Source organism: Schistocerca serialis, chromosome 9, assembly GCF_023864345.2.
Source record: "Schistocerca serialis cubense isolate TAMUIC-IGC-003099 chromosome 9, iqSchSeri2.2, whole genome shotgun sequence".
NCBI classification, from domain to species: domain Eukaryota; kingdom Metazoa; phylum Arthropoda; class Insecta; order Orthoptera; family Acrididae; genus Schistocerca; species Schistocerca serialis.
The window spans coordinates 215,541,837-215,562,329 of record NC_064646.1 but is presented as its reverse complement, the minus strand read 5'-3'; the positions used below and the strand labels follow the sequence as shown (position 1 = coordinate 215,562,329).

The 20,493-nt window shown below is 38.7% G+C and overlaps 1 protein-coding gene across 1 annotated transcript; it reads left to right on the top strand.

The window, feature by feature from the left end:
* The first annotated feature begins 3,598 nt into the window (after positions 1 to 3,598).
* On the top strand, positions 3,599 to 4,803 carry LOC126419497 (piggyBac transposable element-derived protein 1-like). The gene is made up of 2 exons (XM_050086687.1): positions 3,599 to 4,306; positions 4,420 to 4,803. Exons 1-2 carry the CDS (start codon positions 3,599 to 3,601, stop codon positions 4,801 to 4,803), a joined length of 1,092 nt encoding a protein of 363 aa, XP_049942644.1.
* Positions 4,804 to 20,493: the final 15,690 nt, after the last annotated feature.

Genomic DNA, 20,493 nt, shown 5'->3' with positions numbered 1-20,493 from the left:
TGTGAGAGTGGAAGCTGTCATCAGGGCTAAGAGTGGGCCAAAACTATACTAAATTCCAGCATTACCGATGGAGGTCACCACGAACTTATAAGTCATTTTCAGCCAGGTGACTGGGTACTTTTGATCACATAGTGCATCTGTCTGGTTGTTAAAAACCCTTTTTCTCAGTAACAGAGAGATGTATCAAGTTGAAATTTATGTCAGATACTGATTGTGAAGTCTATTTGTCCCTTGGCAATATAAAAAAATTGAAGTTTCTTAATCAGTGCAATCAAAAGATACCACCGTCTGTGCCACATAACTCACTCATCGAAACCAATAGCGTACTTCCAGTTACCCTAGAATTTGTGAGAAAGGAAGGTTTCACAGCACAAAAAAAGGAAAAAAATCCAAAAACTGTAAATCTATAATAATATCAGACCAAACATTTTTTTGTCATTTGGGAGAAAGGAAGGTTTCACAGCACAAAAAAAGGAAAAAAATCCAAAAACTGTAAATCTATAATAATATCAGACCAAACATTTTTTTGTCATTTCTTATCTTACTGTCTGTTCATCTGTCTGTTATGATCCCTTTTTCTGATTAATGAGTTGACATATCAAGTTGAAATTCACATCAAACATGAAAGCCTATGGGGTAAAAAGGAAAAGCTAAATCGATGTAGTTAAAAGATATGGCCATTTATGTCACATTTTTTTGATACACACTCTCAGTTTGAAACCTATAGGGTACTACCAGTTGACCTACAATCACAAAATTTGTAATTATATCATATAATTTTTTTTTTTTTCCCCCCCCCCCCCCCCCCCCCCCCCCCCCCCCCCTAACTGCTTATCCGTCAGTCATCTGTATGTTAAGATACTACGACCGCTTTTTCTCAGAAACAGGTAGACATATCAGGTTGAAATTTATGTCACATACCAATGTCTATAGGCCCTTGATGGTGTAATAAATGTAAGCTTCTAAATCAGTGAAACCAAAACCTATGACCATTTAGGTCACACATTTTGATCCTCAAAAATTCACTCATCAAAACTTACAGGGTACTAGAATCATGAAATTTGGCAAAAAGTGAGGTCTCACAATTCAAGTAAAGGAAAAAATCCAAAAACTGTTAATTTGTAATCATATCACACACAAAAAAAATTCCTTTCATCACTTTTTATCCAATGTCAAACTTTAAATTGAAACAGTCAGTAGTTTTCCATTCAAGCTGACTGAATTGCAGTGGTAAAAGTCAAATGTTAGACAAGGAAGGACTTTATTGTTTATATGACATCATGTGGAATTTATCCATAATCAGATGTCCAGGAGTGATTATGTCATGAAGATAGTCTGAGCCATATCTACGTGTAGTAATTGCTCCTGGATATCTTATGATGGATAAATTCCATAATGCATCATATGAGCAATAAAGCCATTCCTTGCCTAATTTTTGACTTTTGCCATTGTGATCCAGTCGGCTGGAATGCAAAGTTGCTGATTATTGTAACAATGGGTGCCTGCCTCCTGTATGAATTTATGTTACACTTATGTTACTGGAATTAAAACATTCTTGAAACACTTGAGATCTCTGGGACTGATATCTTGCCAGTATCAACGCTGATAAAAGACAAAAATGATTGAGATTGTTGATGGATGAACTATCTACTTACATAATTAAGTTTGTATGGAATTGTTATTTATTTATTTATTTATTGTTCCATGGGACCAAATTAAGGAGAAGTCTCCAGGGTCATGGAACGAGTCAATACATGAAATTATAACACGATATTAGAAACAGATAAAATGAAATATAAAAAAACATATTCAGGTGACAAGTCATAAGTTTAAATGAAGAAAATCGACAATGTAACACTGGAATTTGCTTAATTTTTTAGCTCTTCCAGGAGCTCCTCGACAGAATAGAAGGAGTGAGCCATGAGGAAACTCTTCAGTTTGGACTTAAAAGAGTTTGGGCTACTGCTAAGATTTTTGAGTTCTTGTGGTAGCTTATTGAAAATGGATGCAGCAGAATATTGCACTCCTTTCTGCACAAGAGTCAAGGAAGTGCATTCTACATGCAGATTTGATTTCTGCCTAGATTAACTGAGTGAACGCTGCTAACTCTTGGGAATAGGCTAATATTGCTAACAACAAACAACATTAAAGAAAATATATACTGTGAGGGCAATGTCAGAATTCCCAGATTTTTGAATAGGGCTCGACAAGAGGTTCTCAAACTTACACCATATATAGCTCGAACAGCCCGTTTTTGAGCCAAAAATACCCTTTTTGAATCAGAAGAATTACCCCAAAAAATAATATATGACATAAGCGAATGAAAATATGTGAAGTATACTACTTTCCGTGTTGAAGTGTCACTTATTTCAGATACTGTTCTAATGGTAAATAAAGCAGCATTTAGCTTCTGAACAAGATCCTGGACTTGGGCTTTCCACAACAGCTTACTATCTATCTGAACGCCTAGGAACTTGAACTGTTCCGTCTCGCTTATAATATGCCTATTCTGTCTGATCAAAATATCGGTTCTTGTTGAATTGTGAGTTAGAAACTGTAAAAACTGAGTCTTACTGTGATTTAGCATCAAATTATTTTCCACAAGCCACGAACTTATTTCATGAACTACAGTATTTGTTACTGTTTCAATATTACACACAAGATCCTTCACTATCACTTGTGCACTTCTTAGTGCACAAGTCCTGCACCCTGAAAATTTTTTTCAAAATGTATTTTATGTGTGAGTGTACTGTGGTCAAAAATTGGTTATGAAATGGTAGTATCATCATACTTGCATTTCTTAATGCAAGTTTAGTAGATTAAATAGTCATCTGCAAAGAGCTTGAGATTAAAAGCAATATTGTCCCTCAAGTGATTAATCCTGCTGTTATGTTTGAGTTTATATGATGTGAAATGGTTATAAATTTCATTTCTTATTATTTCAATATCAAAAGAACTTTATGAAATTTGGTGACTTTGTCTGAAAATGCAAGGACAGTATGTGGTTAAAAAAGTCCCTTTCCAGCCCAGTGATGCCATATGGCATCATCGTATTTAACTTTTTCCCAAGACCAAACTATCTATCCAAAGATTATAAACAAGTGTGCAGGGCTTTCTAAAGTTCATTGTTCTTAGGTTGGCTACCGTGAATTCGCTAAAACAGAGAGCACCAGGCTACAGTGCCTTGACAAAAGTATTGTTGCATGGTGTCTACAGTACAGTGCACCCAGCTGGACTTCCAAAATAGTATATCATGGCAAAGGAACCAAACTAATATAAAAGTTGCACTAATAAATTATGGTTGAAAGTGTAAATTAACTGGTAAACACTTTGAAAATAATGCTAGTTATGGTAATTTTCTGCTTGGAAGTCACAAATGTGTGATTCCATTTGGCATCATTGGGCATTTGTTATGTTACAAAATGTAGTACATGCAATAACTTTGACTAAAGTTTACCATAATGTGTAACTCTAATATTTTCAAGTTTCTTTTGAAGCTTTATTATACTAACTAATATTAGTATGTTAAAATTTTTATTGATATAATTTACCAGTTTTTTTTGCTGCTTTAGTAAAAAATTCCTGGTTTGTTTACCAGATGATTCGCAACCATAAATCATTATCAGAAGAAGAAATATTGTTGCTTCTCAAAGGTGATTTATCTGATTTGGACCTTGATATGTCTGATGTGGAGGAAGATATTGAAAAAGCTCGGCATCAGGACCCTACTACAGTGGATATACAGTTTCTTCAAGAAATGGACCTTGATATGGTTGAAATTCTGGACCCTCAAGACAATGATGAAAATGATGTTCCCTTAGCTTCAAGATTACTTGCTGAGCCAAACCTTGCACCAAGTCATTCAGCTCAGAAAATTCAGTGTGATACACACCGGGATCTTTGGTGGAGAATGAAGGACATTGAAGAAGTGGACACATCATGTAATGCAGTTTTTTCTGACCCTCCAGGAGATGAACTGACACCTTTGCAGTATTTAAGAACAATGTGTAGTGATGACATTATCCAGAACCTAGTCGAGCAATCTATTCTATACTGCACACAGAAAACAGCTGCATCTTTAGATACAAATGTTCGTGAAATAGAAAAGTATATAGGGATGAACATCCTAGCAGGTGTTTTGAAAATGCCTAGTTACAGAATGTACTGGCCAGAGGCTACAAGGTTTTCTCCAATAGCTGACTCAATGCCTAGAAATAGGTTTGATAAGCTAAGAAATTATTTACATGTGAATGACAACACTAAAATGAAACAAAGAGAGGACCCTGATTATAACAGGCTGTTCAAGGTGAGACGATTTGTTGACAAAATCAAACAAGGTTTTCAATTATTGAACCTGAGGAATATCATTCAGTGGATGAATTAATCATTCCTTTCAAAGGTCATTCATCCCTGAAACAGTATGTAAAAAGCAAACCACACAAGTGGGGTATAAACGTTTTTGCCCATGCTGGTTCTAGTGGAATTGTATACGATTTTGAAATATACCGAGGGAAAGGAACTGTACATAATGATACTGGTCTTGGTATAAGTGGTGATATTGTGATAAGGCTTCTGGAAGGACTGCCAAAATATAAAAATTTTAAAGTGTTTACAGACAATTGGTTCACCTCTTACAATATTATTCCTGCCCTGAAAAACTATGGCATTTTGGCTGTTGGAACTGTTAGACCCACAAGACTTCAAGGCTGCAATCTAAAAGCAGACAGTGAGCTGAAAAAGCAGGGACAAGGCTCATACGATTATCGAACTGAAACAGAAAGGAACATCATAGCGCTGAAGTAGTATGATAACAAGTCTGTCGTTCTTGCATTATCATACAAAGGAGTAAGTCCAGTAGAACCAGTGAAACATTGGTCAGTGGGAGAATGAAAATATATTGATGTTCCAAGGCCAGACATTGTTAGAGAATATAACCATTCGATGGGAGGAGTTGATCTGCATGACATGCTGGTTGCTTTGTATAGGAGTAATATTGGTGTGAAAAGATTTTATCTAAGGATCGTATTCCATCTCCTTGATATGTGTGTTGTGAATGCGTGGCTCCTATACCGCCGACATTGCAGATAAAGAGGAATTACCAAACACATGTCTCTGTTGATTTTTCGGTCTGATGTAGCTCATGGACTACTAAAAGCAGGAGACATTTTGGTAAGAAGACGAGGACGGCCATCAGATGACAGTCCATCACCTACAGTTGTGAAGAAATGAGCCCCATTGGTTCCCAGCCCAGTTGATGATGTAAGGTATGACAACATTGGACACTGGCCACAGCATGTAGAAAACAAACAGAGATTTAAATTGTGCATTACAGCATATTCTCGAATGAAATGCATCAAATGTAATAAACCTCTTTGCTTTACCAAAGACAGGAACTGTTTCTTAAATTTTCATGTAAAGTAACAATCATGCTGTAAAAAAACATAAAATTGTCCTGAAATGCAAGTTGCATCATTGTATGTACTAATTTTTCTTTAATAAACTGCATCAAATTGTGTAATTAAAATGTTCATTCAAGTTCCATTACCAAGCACTGTGATATCCCAACCACCTGACTGAAGGAAACAAATCCTGCCCAATGATTCCATATGGAGTCATCCCAAATTTAACAAAAAAATAACAAAATTTCTTATAAATATATATTATTCCAATCATTATGTAGGGAAATACACAAAAAAATATTTTTTCCCACAAGTAAATAAAAGTTGGGCTGGAAAGGGTTAAAATATTTTAAGTTATCTGGTCATAAACCTTAAGAGTTACATATGTAATATTCAGGTCAGTGTGACCCGACATTAATGTGACTGTAAAGTCAAATACTTTCTGATTGTCTCATATTTTGTAGTAGTAATGACTTTCATTGTTCATACTTACTCTTAACATTCAACAAGTCAACAAAAGTGCTACATTTACAACAATGGACTTGTTATTACACTTTTCAAGTGTTCGAATCATCCATTGTTTCTGCTTAGTTTGTATTCTCTGTGGTTCGTAATAAGTCAGAATTGTGACATCGTGCCAATTACATCACTGACTGATGCTGAGTTGGAAGAATTAGTAAACAGCTCAACAGACAAAGGATCACTTTCTGAGTTCAAAGATAATGTCAGCAATGCATCTGAAAGCGAGTGTTCTGGTGACACTGACGACAGACCACAGTCAATTCAAAGTAGTCTACAGACCTCTGTTCCTAAAAACGGGAATGTAGAATGGCATAGCTCTTCATTATATTTCATAAATGACACTATCGTGTTCAGTTATATTCCTAAGAGAAATAAGGATGTTGTACTAATGAGCACTCCCCACCATGGTGAAGAAATAAGTAACAGGGCTGATAAGAAGCCAAAAATGATTTTCGATTATAATTCAACCAAAGGGGCTATAGATACACTCGATCAGCTAACAGATACATATACATGCAAATGAAAAACCAGTAGATGGCCCATGATAGTTTTCTACAATATGCTTGATGTTGCTGCTTATAATACATATATCTTGTGGACTTCGATTGACCATAACAGGAAAGCAAGAAAATTGACTAGAAGGAGAATATTTTTGGAGGAACTTGGAAAGTCACTGGTTATAGGGCATTTTCCAAGAACAGATGATTCTTTGAGAATGTCAGGAGCACCCAAGACCTTGCAGGAGTTGCAGTTGTGACTAAATCAGTAACAACAAGAAACTCTACTAAATGTGCATGCTGTATGTTCCGTCCTTCAAGCAATTATAATAAAACAAACATATTGTGTGGAAAGTTTAATAAAAATGTGTGCAAAACATACATCATCTAATTGTGGCCAAACTGCAGTAAGAAGAAAAGAAAGTGATATGTGCAGATGGACAGATGGTTGCTGAGAATGACTTTTTGGTGAAAATGTCTGTTGTTCCTAATACACCCAGTATGAATATTAAAATAACAAATTTTCATTACTGAAGTTCTGTGTATTATTATTATCATTATTATTATTACTATTATTATTTTTGCTATGTTCATTAACAACATACTGTAACATAACAACAATGTTGAGAAAAATATGTGTGAGTTGAAGTTTTTTCAGAATTTTTTTATGTTGGGTCATATCAACCTGAACAGCACATTTGTATAGTAAAAGTGAACAGAACAGTAGGAGTAATGTACTGGGTGTCCCAAATCTTTGTAGCCAAAGTTATACACTTGGCAGAGTATTCTAAGCCAAGTAGTTTCAATGGAAGTAGTTATTTATTTTTCTATTGGCATAAACACTTTACGTCATATAGGAACACCTTAAGCACATAGCAACTGTTCAAAGTGAGACCTGCTACCAAGCAAGGTGGGGCAGTGACTAGCACACTAGACTCACATTTGGGAGGACAACTGTTCAATCCTGTGTCTGGCCATCCTGATTTAGGTTTTTCCGTGATTCCCAAAATTGCTCTAGGCAAATGCCGGGATGGTTCCTTTGAAAGGGCATGGCCAACTTCCTTCCCCATCCTTCCCTAATCCAATGAGACCAGTGACCTCGCTGTTTGGTCTCCTCCCCCAAAAAACCCAACCCGACACCCGTCAGTCTAATAAAGCATTGGTAGGAGTGTAATCAGTGATCCACCAGTACTCTCCATACCGTACTCTTCACAGTGTACAGTTCAAGTGACATTGACAGGTGCTCATGTATCAATCTTTTCTCTCACTATCTAACTGTAAAAAAGAAATTGGTGAAAACAGAGCATTGTGTAAAAATAAAAACAAAAAATCTCTTAGAAGTAGCTAACACATTTTACAACTGTTTCAGGAGTGGCACAAAATATGATATACTCAAAGATAAATAAGAATAGCTGTAGTTATTTGTTATCTGGGAGGACTATGGTCCAAGTTACTGACTGGCCATCCAGATTTAGTTCTTGCTTTTCATTGTTTCTCTAAATTTTTTAAGGAAGTAAGGACACACCCGTTTTCCCTCCCTGTGCTGACCCAATCTGAACTTTTATACACTAATGATCATTAAGGTTGCAACACTGTGAAGATGGCATGCAACAGTTGTCAAACTGGTATGAAGCCTTACTAAATCCTTGGTTTTGCAAATGATTAGCATTTAAGCACAACTGCACAATGTAAATAGGTATAAGGCCATATACATTCTGTACATAATGAAAGATTATGCCATGAGTTTCTCATTCAGAAATTGCATTTGAATGATGGTTATTCGTAAAAAGGTCATATTATACCACATGTAAGAACATCTATCAGGATGTGTTAGAACTCATCACAGCAGGATCGTTGTCTGTTGAGACTGTGATTTATCATTTAATGATATTGCTCCTCACATTAGTTGGGAAGTCACAGTTGTCATGTATAGAGGTATACTGGAGAAAGTGTCCCAAAAACATCTGCACATAAGTATATATATTTACAGTAGTTGGACACATATACATGACATGAGATACAAATGCAGACTGAATAAATTAACATGGCGGTTCAGATGAGCAATCTAAAGTCAAAGATTATGTTGTTCATGGTCAATATGACCTATCGATGCTACAAATCAATGGGTTCAGTAGGACCATACTCATTCTCTTGCAGGATCTCAATGCCACTCCCACGACCTCCCTCCCATCCATAACTAGTAACTGAGAGGGCATACATATTAGTTGCTCAGACATGTGGGTTTACACAGCAGCATTATGTACCCTGAACAAGGAATGGGCTTGTTTGCATCAAGAAAAGTATCCTTACAGGTGCAATAACAATGTCTGGAGCACCATGGCACACTACAGCAACCATTGTTGCAGCTTCCCTTTACATGGCAGCAGAGAAAAGTGTGCCAACAGTGATGTTCCCAACATCAACACTGAACAGAGGAGTGGCACCCCATGATCTGTTCAGACATCACCCTTTTTTTCTGGCATATTAAGGCCGGTAGGTGTGTACTATCTTTGAGTCCTCTGTGGCATTATCTTCCAACAAGATAACATAAGATCACATTGTTCACATGCTGTCCTGACTTATCTCTACGTAGAGAGTGTTTGACTATAGCCCTAGCCAGCATACTCCCCAGATATCTCACCTACAGTGCTGTCATTATTTTTTTCACATTACTGTGGAAAATGGCAGCTCAGCCACAGTAACTGGAGAAGCCACAAGCAGCCAGCATGTTTTCAAGCATTGGACATCTGTTGCAGCAACAGGGCTCTTTAACTGTTATGAGGTGAGCTAGGCCAAGTATAGCAGTCTTGATGATGCAGTGGAAAGACAGAGCTTCTTCAGGAAACAAGCTGGGTGGTTTCTACACTGTCAAGCATCAAGCACTAGGGCACTATATGCCTTCTTGAGGGGCCTGGGTTCTGACAGGTACCCCAAAAGGCCTGTACACTGCTGTCAGGTTGTTTGTGGAGTTTGAAGAGATTGACATAGTCATTGGGGTTTGTGATAAGCAAGGGATGTTTTCCACTAATGTAAGATGTTACAGATGTGGACAGTCGGAGCATGTCCAGAGGCAATGTCAACTGTCACAATGGGGTAAATTTGGTGAGACTGTAGAAGCAATGGGAAAAAAGGCAACAGGTGAAGTAAACAGGTGGTAAATGCCAAAGAGAATGTAAGATCCAATGAGTGGCAGTCCTGTTAAATTTTGATGCTGCAGATATGTGTTCAGAGGCATAATGTGCAGCAATAGTTATTGCTGGATACAGGGGTGCTTGTGTCATTGGTGAACCTGGACCCCCAGGTTCAGAAGCAGTTGAACCAATTGTTCTATTAGCTGCGTGGGGTGGGAGACAGTGATGTGAAGTCATTAGGTTCAGTGATATTATATTTCCAATTTGGGGTAGAATAGTTTAAGCAATGTGTGGAAGTAGTACCTCATCTAAGTGATAATAACTGTATGATCCTAGGGTTAGACTTTCTCTCAAAACATCATGCCAAAATTGACTTTAGCGAAGTAAGATGGAACTTAGTAGGACATCTTTCCAGCTATGGGAAATTGTGTTGCTAGGTTGCTAGGCTCATCTACCTTAAGGGGCAAACCAAATAAACTGCAAACAAAAATATGAAGGCTTCATTCACAGATATTGTGCCAGAAGGTACTGTGAACGTGCTTTGGATGAATGTAGAATCAGAGTTGCCTGTTGATATGTTGTGTGAAATAGAGCCACTAGAGAGAACAATGTATTGGACTCATCACTTTGTTTTGTGAGAAGAAGCATTGTACACATACAAGAGAGAGATAGCAGGAAAGCAGTGTCCATGATTTTAGCCACTTTTGGCATCAACAAGGTAAAGCTAACAAAGGGACTGTTGGAACTGAATTTTTATATTAGAAGGTAGAGCATCTGAAGTGAACAGAAAGGGTGGAGATGGAAAAATTGTTATTAGAGTCCAAGGACTTATTTTATCCCCAACGCCCATTGCTAGTGATACACATAATGCATCATCAGATTTAACATAACATCAAATTTTGACAGGAAAATAAGCAGAAGTATATCAAAAACCATATTGCATACCTCAAAATTTATGACCAATTTCATTAACCACCAACTATTCGAAGGGGATTCTGCCATCATGGCCATGCCCAAAAAGCCAGCAGAGGGTTCAAAAAATGTGGATTCTGTTGTGACTATTGACAACTTAATAATAAAATGATAACAGATGCGTATCCAATACCCAAAATCTCAGAGACCATTGATAACTTGGGAAAGTGCTCTATACTGTTGACTTAAGGAGTCAGTAGTTTCAGGAAAGCCACCAAAGACAGAATTCCCCATCTCTTGTGGTCATTTTCATTACTGGAGGAAGCCATTTGGATGCATGGCCAACGTTTCAGCACTTGTGGGATAGAGTACTAAGTGGATCAAACCTCAGCAATTTATGGTGTAACTTGATATAATTGTTTTTAAAGGGATGTGGCTCAATGGTTAAATGCCAGACTACAACTCGAAAGGTCTCGGGTTCAATCCCCAAACAATCCTACAATAATTATCTGTCACTTATCACTTCTTTCATTTCTGACAATGTTTGTTGATGTGAGAAATGCTGAGTCTCACCATGGTTCAGAATCCACATTAAACTATAGTCCCCCTGTAACTAGCTGGGTAAGTCAGTTCAAAGGTCTGAAGAAAGCAACAGCATATCATGTCCAACAGGACCACACCTAGTTAAGCATTGTTGTGTTCCAAACCATCTACAAACTGATGACTGCTTTATTTGTGAGGGAGCATACACATTGGTTAAAAGAAGTATCTAAAATAGTACACACCACACAACTTATGTTAAGCTCCGAGAAGTGTCATTTTGTGTTGCAGAATATTGATTTTACTTGTAGCATATAATTAATAGAGAAGGTGTGAAGACGGATCCAAGGTTTCAGAAGTACAGAATTTTCCAGTTCCTAAGACAGATAAGGAGTTCAATCATTTTTGAGATTGACCACTTATTATAGAAAATTTGTAAATGTACATAATTAATAACAGCAATTCAGTGTATTGGTTTTATTGTATTTATAGGTAAAATCTGTTTGAAGTGACACAGAGTCTAGTACTCTCTATATCTGTAACAGAAGACCAAGTCACACCAACCATCCATCTGGCTGACATTTGGCGCTATCTATGAACTATTCAGTAAATAAGAGGAACAACATACCTGTCATGACATTTAAATAAAGAGAAAAAATAATACAAAGGTAAAAACATTTAAATCAGATCAATCCTAATAATGCCTCCTTGTGTCTTACAAATAAATTTTTAAAAAAGGTTTCACCCATCTGATGTTACATATGTGTTTAAAGAATAAAGCAACTTACTCATAAGGAGTGAACCTGGAAATTTTCTTGTATTTTCTGTTTACTGCCAAATGTGAAATAAGTCAGACAGCAATGTAGAGAATTTTATTAATGTTTCATTTTATGTAATTCTTGTACATATTTGAATCTTTTTTTACTTTCCTTTAAATGTTGTATACGTAGTTCATATAGAGGGTGCAATATAACCAATTGATGTGTTATCCACACAGCCTACCTTCTTTATACAGTAGTATTCAAAGAACTGTGACTGACACCCAAACAACAGGGAATTAACATGCATCGAGATTAGAAAATAGTGTTATATAATCCAATATATAAGCCATAGATGTTATGGCATGAGTTGTAACTGTTTATTGTATCACTTGATCATGTAATTCTTGTATTTTTAGCATTTGTAATGGCTAGGCACTAGATGAAATCTGGATTTGCATAATGAAACCAGAAAAAAAAGACGACTGATTTCTGCACTCTATAATTTATAAATTTGTAAAGGGGTTGGCAGAAGTTGCGTGGCCACAAAACTGCTGGAAAAACGCAAGAAATTTGAGTAAGCAAGAGAGTGTCAAGCATAATATAAGGGATTAAGAAAAGCTTTGACGTCAAGCACACTGTTGACATTTCCAGTCTATCAGAATGAGTTTGTGCCATCATGTGACACTTCCAATTAGGCACTGGAGTGTATTGTAAGTCAGGTGGTAGATGGTGAAGAACATAATACTTCATGGCAATTGAACAAAGCAGAAAACATCTATACCATGACTGAAAAACATATGCTCCATTTAATATATATATTTATTTATTTACTTATTTAACCTAATCAGATTATATATGTCTTGGTTTTGTAGAATCTGGCAACCTACGACCCATTCTATGACTTCTGTCAATATCACTCAGAGCCACCTGCATGCCTACCTTTTCTTGGGTAAGGTTTATCACTAGTTCATCCATGTTCTCTCTGCTGCTCTCTGGAATGCTGAACAGTCTGAGATTATTGTGTCTCTGATATTGTTCGAGCTCGTCTGACTTCTCAATCAATTTCTGTTCAAACAGTCGTGCTCTCTCCGCACTTGCTTCTAACAATACGTCCAGTGCACAGATCTCGCTTGCATTCACCTCCAGAGTTTTCTGTATTTTGTCAGTCACTGCTGCAGTGACAGCATCAGTGGTGGTTTGAACAACAAGCCCGAGCATCTCCTTAGCCTGCAGCATGGCACTCACCTCAGCCTTCACCAATGCGGTGATGTCAGCGATACCGGGCAGAGTGGCTGCAACTCCCCGTGTAGACTCCACCCCTGCACTGTCACCGGCCTGGCCATTGGCTGCACTGTGCGTTGATCAGCGATTTTCCATTTTAAGTGTTATTCCGTGTAATTGGTACTCAGTATGTGATGTAAAATACGATACTTGGAACTAGATATACGACTTTAGTATATATAGACTAGACTAACTGCTTAAAAACACCTCCAGATTTCATGTAAACTTGTGAGTCAAGATAACGCACATCACTCACTCACCGCCAATTGGTTGTCTACATATATGGAATTATGTATCTTTGATGCTGCTTGTACGGAAAGAATTTCAGGGTGGTAGCTGATCAGGCAAGTCCAAAATGGTTATATCTGTTGAACAACCTATCAAACAGACTCATGATGTAGGTGTTAAGACTGAGCTAGTTTGATTATGAAGTTGTGCATAACCCAGACAAGAAGTTGGAGTCGTGGATGGTTTGAGCTGGGCAGGCACCGGATCATGGCCTTATGGAGTGGCAGACAGCACAAGCTGTACAAGACATAGCCACAGTTCAGCTTGTGTTGCAGCCTGTTATGTTGGTTAACTATGTTGTGGCCATGTATGGTAGCACGGGTAAGCTCAAGGAATATGTTTTCAAGGAAACACAGAATCACATGACCTCTGGCTGTAGTGCTGATGGAAGACTAGGTGGGAAGATGTAGACTGGTGTGTAAAACATTGTGCACAGTGAGCAGACATGAACCATAAGCAAGTACCATCACAAAGGTTATGAGTTGTGGCTAAACCTTTTGAAATGAAGGGGATAGATATCCTAGAACTATTTAACCAGACTCCAGCGTGAAACTAATTTATTTTAACAATTATTGAGCACTTCTGGTGGTATGTGGAAATGAACAACTTTCAAAATCGACAAATGGCTGTGTTGGCCTAGGTCATGGTCAGCAATTGGTTGCTCAAGTCCAGTGTACAGGAAGTGGTACTCACAGACCAATGGACAAATTTCATGGTGGACTTTATGAAACAACTAAGTCATTTGCTATAGGTTCAGAAATTAAGAACTAGTCTGCTGCACCTGCATCTGGTAGAAAATAATGTGTGCAACATACAGTTGGTAGGCTGTTGGGTTATTATGTAAACTCTCACCATAATTATTGGAATATGTACTTGTCATTTGCCATAGCAGAATACAGTTTGAAGGTTCACACTAGTGCTGGGCTATTCCCTTATGACACAGTGTAGAGGAGAAAAGTGCCTTTATGGTTTGATATAGTCAAACAAAAATTGGGAAGGAGAGGGAGTCAGTTAGAAACTTTGTCAAGATACTAAGAGGAGTATGGAAACATGTGCAGGGGTCAATCATCAAGGTTCCCATGTTGCTGTGCACCAAAGATAAAAGTGAAGGGAATCTTAGCCATGGCAATGCTTCTCCCAAAGGTGGAGTGGGAGTGCTGTGGTATCAGCAGTTGGAAAACAGAGTGCTCTTTACCAAGCTAGAGGATGTGGTTCTCACCAGTCACTGGTGGACGCTGGGACTAATCTTTAATGCATGGGAGATTAGAAATGAGGTGAACAGGCTGGGGGATGTATTTTTAGGGTTTTGAAGAGAAATGGTGAGCAAAGGTGTATTCAGTAAATTATTTAGGTAGTACAATATATTGCGTATGTCCTACAAATGGTTAAGGGGGCAGATGCAGCAGGAAATATATGTGTTATCATGTACTTTGCAGTGGCGCAGGAGGGGTTGGTTAGATGCTGGGGTGGACTGGGGATGACAACAATATCCAGGAGCTGAATGTACCATGAAGAGAGTGAAAGAAATGGGTAAAAGTAACAAGGCAGTTATAGAATAGCTGACCATGCAGTTGTCAATTTTGGAACAAGAGGTATTAAACAATTAAACAATATGTGCATGTTATGGGAGCCGATACAGAGGTAAGGACTTAATGGAGTATGTGAAGACAGTGGTTGACACTATGAACCAAAATCTAGAGATTACACAGACCCGAGTGGATGCATTGGATGCAAGAGTAACAGTTGCGACGCTGTTTTAATCGTTAGCCAACAGCATATTAGATGCACAAGTAGTGATGACAAGTTTACAAGAAGTCATTCACCATGATGTATCTGGACAACTAAATCTAGCACTGTTGGCTTACAGAAGGTGCAGGAGGAGTTACCACCAGAATTGACATTCATCACAGAGCCAAGCAAGTAGAATTCACTTTCCTATAATATAGCAACAGTTAGGATGGACCAAGCATGACTACATGTGCTGATTTGATTCCCAACTGATAATTGTCACACATGATTTAGGTGTTTCACCATTCACACTTACCCATTAAGGTGGGGAACACTATCAGAAGGAATGGATTACAATATGCCCGACCTGAGCATCCAGACTGGCACAGTCACATATGAGGTTCAGTTAAAAATTGTTATGTACATGAACATTCCACCATGAGATATGCTTTCCAGTTTTTAAGATGTTACAAAACACTGTCGATTAAGGCAAGGACCTCCTGACTTATCCTGAGGTGTTAAACCACATGTGGGAAGTTGCCATGATGGCGTGACTAGTGAGAGGTGATGTTAGCAGCTATATATTGTGTTAAATGATTTCATGAGGAACTAGTTGACTGTTAATTAGTGGAAATGGAAGATTTGACATTTTAGTTGTAAGTGGATATTTCAGAAAAGTTATACTGTGTAGATGAATGAGCAGCCAGATGGCTACAGCTGTAGGTTAATTTCACACTCTCCCAAATTTGTGGTTGAAGTTGCCAGGCACTTAGAAAGAAAACCCTAAATACTGTACATAGTTGTCTGGACATGCTGAGTATTTTCTATTGAGTATTTTTAGAGTCCTCAGGTCGGGTCTCCAGAAGGTGAGAAGTACTCTGGTGCTGTCACTATTTTTTGGGCATTACTGTAGAAAAAGGCAGCTCGACCACAGCAAGCCATAAGCAGCTGGTGGGCACCAAGGTGTCAGTAGACCTGATGCAAAACAGGGCTGTTTACACATTGTGAGGCAAGCCAGGTTGAGCACTGCAATTCTGAAGACATAGTGGAAAAACAAGGCTTTTGCAGGATAGGCCAGGTTGTTTCTATGCCACTGAGCCATGGGTTTGATGTTCTGTACATGTCTAGAAGCAATACATTGAAACCACAAATGAGCCTCTAAACAGTATAAATACTCATTAATTCTAACAGAGGTATTCACAGTCCTGTAACATCTACTTCGACAAGAGAGTTACAGTGAGTAGAGGAGTGATGTGGGTTAGCGAGCAGCCACCACCAGTTTGGGCCTATGCCACTGCTGGACTATCTTCTGGCAATAAGTCCTCCCCCCTGCACTTAGCATCTTTCTATTAGTTAGCTGCCTCCAGATTCTCTCCAGCAGCAGCCAGATTCCTGCCCTGGAGGACAGCAGATTGTGACTAGGATGATACAGCCACTCACCCTCCATGGTTGGTGCAATGCATCCTGGCACCACATGCCTCGCCCCATGGAGACTGTCATCCCATGTGTTTTACATTTTGCACCCTGTACACCCCCAAATGAATATACTGTGCACAAACAATAACTCAAATTTTATTACTTGCTACTATTTCCGGTGTTGTAATTTTAATGACTAATGGTGTATCTTATTTTTGGAGATGTAAATTATGAGTCTTGTATATGTAACTCTTTTTCTGGGACCTTTGTGATGTCGTAAGCAGTGGGACTGGTCAGCAGTTATTAATGTTTCTCCTACTTCTTTTCTTGTAAAGGGGTCTGATGATAGAATTTTTCAGTCTGAGTGGAAATATCCCCTATGATAGAGATGTGTTGTGTGTGAGGTGTGATCAAAATATAACGAGAATTTTGTTCTTCTTAAATAAGTTTTATTTATTCAACATCAACTTTGTCCCCTTAAAAGTAACCCCCCTCAGGAATAAAAGATTTGTGCTTTTTCCAATTTTGGAACCACTTCTGGAACTCACTTTTCATAATGGTGTTCAGCTCCTTCAGCGATTCTGTTTTTATCTCATTCTTTCTCTTCAACTTCATGAACAGAAATAAACTGCACATCCAGTGAATAAAGTGGCTGAGACTACATAACAGTTTTGTGTTTTGTTAAAAAGTCATGAACAAGCATTGAGGTGTGAGTGGGAGCATTGCTGTGATGGAATTCCCATGAGTAGTTTTCCCACAATTCTGGTTGTTTTTGTCAGATTTCTTCAGACAAACAGCACATAACTTCCAGGTAGTATTCCTTATTGATCATACAACCATAAGGCTAGAGATCATGATGCAATATCCCATTGTAATCAAAGAATACAATGAGAAGAACTTTCACATGTGACCGAACTTTTCAAATTTTCTTCAATGTTGGCTCTTCAGGCACTTTCCAATGGGACAATTGAGACTTGGTTTCAAAGTAATACTCATATACCCAGGTTTTGTCACCTCTTATAGTCTTGTTTAGAAGTTCTGGATCACTGTTGGCTACATTCATCAATTACTGAGAGATGGACATCTGTGCCCAAACTCTTTGCCTTTACATATGTCTGCTTGTATCTGTATATGTGAGGATGGATGTGTGTGTGTGTGTGTGTGTGTGTGTGTGTGTGTGTGTGTGTGTGTGTGCGAGTGTATACCTGTCCATTTTTCCCCCTTAGGTAAGTCTTTCCGCTCCTAGGGTTGGAATGACTCCTTACCCTCTCCCTAAAACCAACATCCTTTCGTCTTTCCCTCTCCTTCCCTCTTTCCTGATGAAGCAACTGTGGGTTGCAAAAGCTTGATATTTGTGTGTGTGTTTGTGTGTTTTTTATTGTGTCCATCTACCAGTGCTTTCCCGTTTGGTATAGAGGGAAACATTCCACGTGGGAAAAATATATCTACAAACAAAGATGATGTAACTTACCAAACGAAAGCGTTGGCATGTTGATAGACACACAAACAAACACAAACACACACACAAAATCCAAGCTTTCGCAACCAACGGTTGCTTCATCAGGAAAGATGAAGGAGAGGGAAAGATGAAAGGAGAGGGAGAGGGTAAGGAGTCATTCCAATCCTGGGAGCGGAAAGACTTACCTTAGGGGGAAAAAAGGACAGGTATACACTCGCGCGCACGTGCACACACACACACACACACACACACACACACACACACACACACACACACACATATCCATCCGCACATATACAGACACAAGCAGACATGTGGGTTTTATGGGAAAGGGTAAGGAGTCATTCCAATCCCGGGAGCGGAAAGACTTACCTTAGGGGGTAAATGTCTGCTTGTGTCTGTATATGTGCAGATGGATATGTGTGCATGTGCGAGTGTATACCTGTCCTTTTTTCCCCCTAAGGTAAGTCTTTCCACTCCCGGGATTGGAATGACTCCTTACCCTCTCCCTTAAAACCCACATCCTTTCGTCTTTCCCTCTCCTTCACTCTTTCCTGATGAAGCAACCGTTGGTTGCGAAAGCTTGAATTTTCTGAGTGTGTTTGTGTTTGTTTGTGTGTCTGTCTAATCTAATCTAATCGACTCTAACTGATTTTTCAGTTTCTTAACTATTGCTCATAAAGCTTTAATTTTGCTATGTGAATTATTAATTTCTTTCACTACATAGACATTTCCAATTTTTTAATTACTTTCCTTAAGATACAAGAATATTTCTTGTAATAAGAAATCAGTAAATTTTCTCTAATAACAATGCATTCTGGCACAATGAAAAAAACTGCTAAAATATTAAGCTTTTGGACAAAGTCCTTCTTCTGAAATTGAAAACATTTATACAATCACATAAACGCAACTCACAGACACATGCTGGAAACAATCAGGAGTATCCATCATGTAGTCATTTTTCTCTGTTTTTCCTAATCACTTTAAATAATTTTCATTTCTTCATGTATTATGGTTTCATTACTTTTTTAATCCAAATATTTTTTTTATATCTTGAGGGAATACTGCACTGATAAACAGCTTCAGTGGCGGTAACCCGAAACCCTGGGCAGAAACTCTCTGAGAGACATTCTAGCTTGGCTTTGTTTTGTTTGGTTGCATGTCTTTAGTATGGCCTATGTGATAATAAAACTGTTCTACATTGCATCTGGGTTGAGTTATTATTCATTACTGTCATCAAAAATGGTTCAAATGGCTCTGAGCACTATGGGACTTAACATCTGAGGTCATCAGTCCCCTAGAACTTAGAACTACTTAAACCTAACTAACCTAATGACATCACACACATCCATGCCCAAGGCAGGATTCGAACCTGCGACTGTAGGGGTCGCGCGGTTCCAGACTGTAGCGCCTAGAACCGCTCGGCCACTCCGGCCGGCTACTGACATCACCTATGCCCTATAGAACTACACTAGTGACCCCAGTGACTGTGTTCATATATAATTTCATCAGTTCCAACTATTGTGAAACTACCATTCTGCCGTTGTGCCCCCATTGTGCCAAGCAATTTACATATGTGGACAACTTTTTCATGCTATGACATTGGATGCCATGGATAACACAATATATGCAGCCCTTGTGATAAAACTTGACAGTGACACTCTCTCAGACAGTTCTACATTAGCGTGCAACACCACCAAGCAATGGAGTGTAACATACAATTCACTCTGTTAGTGCACTCGGGACCCGACTCCTCTCACAGACCAAGCTACATCCGAGGCCCAGCAATCCAAACAGTTGGATACAGGCCTACTCACTTTCAAAGAGATATCAACAGCATCACATGTGAATGTGATTGCTCTGAACCTCATACACTCAGCTGCATTGACTCCCGTATCATCTGCTGTGCATCATGTCAACTTGCGCATGATGGACAGTACTTGCTCAACTGTTGTTCCATTAAGAATATTGTGTTGCCAGCCTACCAACTACAGAACACACCTCAAACTAACACCATTGCAGCCAGACCATCCACCATTGTGGTTCACCACAGTGGATGGGATCTTTGGCATTAAGCGACATCATGAGTGGTGGTATAAAACTTGTCATCCTGCTAAGCCACTTGGGTAAACATGTGAACACAATAAGTGATATCATCCCCTCCTCCCCCCCCCTGCCCCTCCCCCCTCCATCAGACATTAACTATGAGACACTGAAAGCTGCACTATCCTGCTGCCTCACCCTCTCACAAGAGGAACAAATCTGTCATGTCATTTACAACAAAGTTTTAAGTGACAGGACTCCGTAATTATAGCATCACCTCCACTATCAGATAGACCTTTACCTTGTGACTGACTATATGTTCTGGACTCTGTAAGTTGTGAAGTTCCCCCCACCCCCCCACAAGTCCAACTAGCCATGGTCATCAATGAGCATGAATCTTTGGATGTATGCCTTCTACTCACTGATTGGATATACTCTGTCATACAACACAGACAGTGCTTCAGTAATGTCGGCAGCAATGGTGGTGAGCATGACTCACAATTTTGGCAGCAGTAC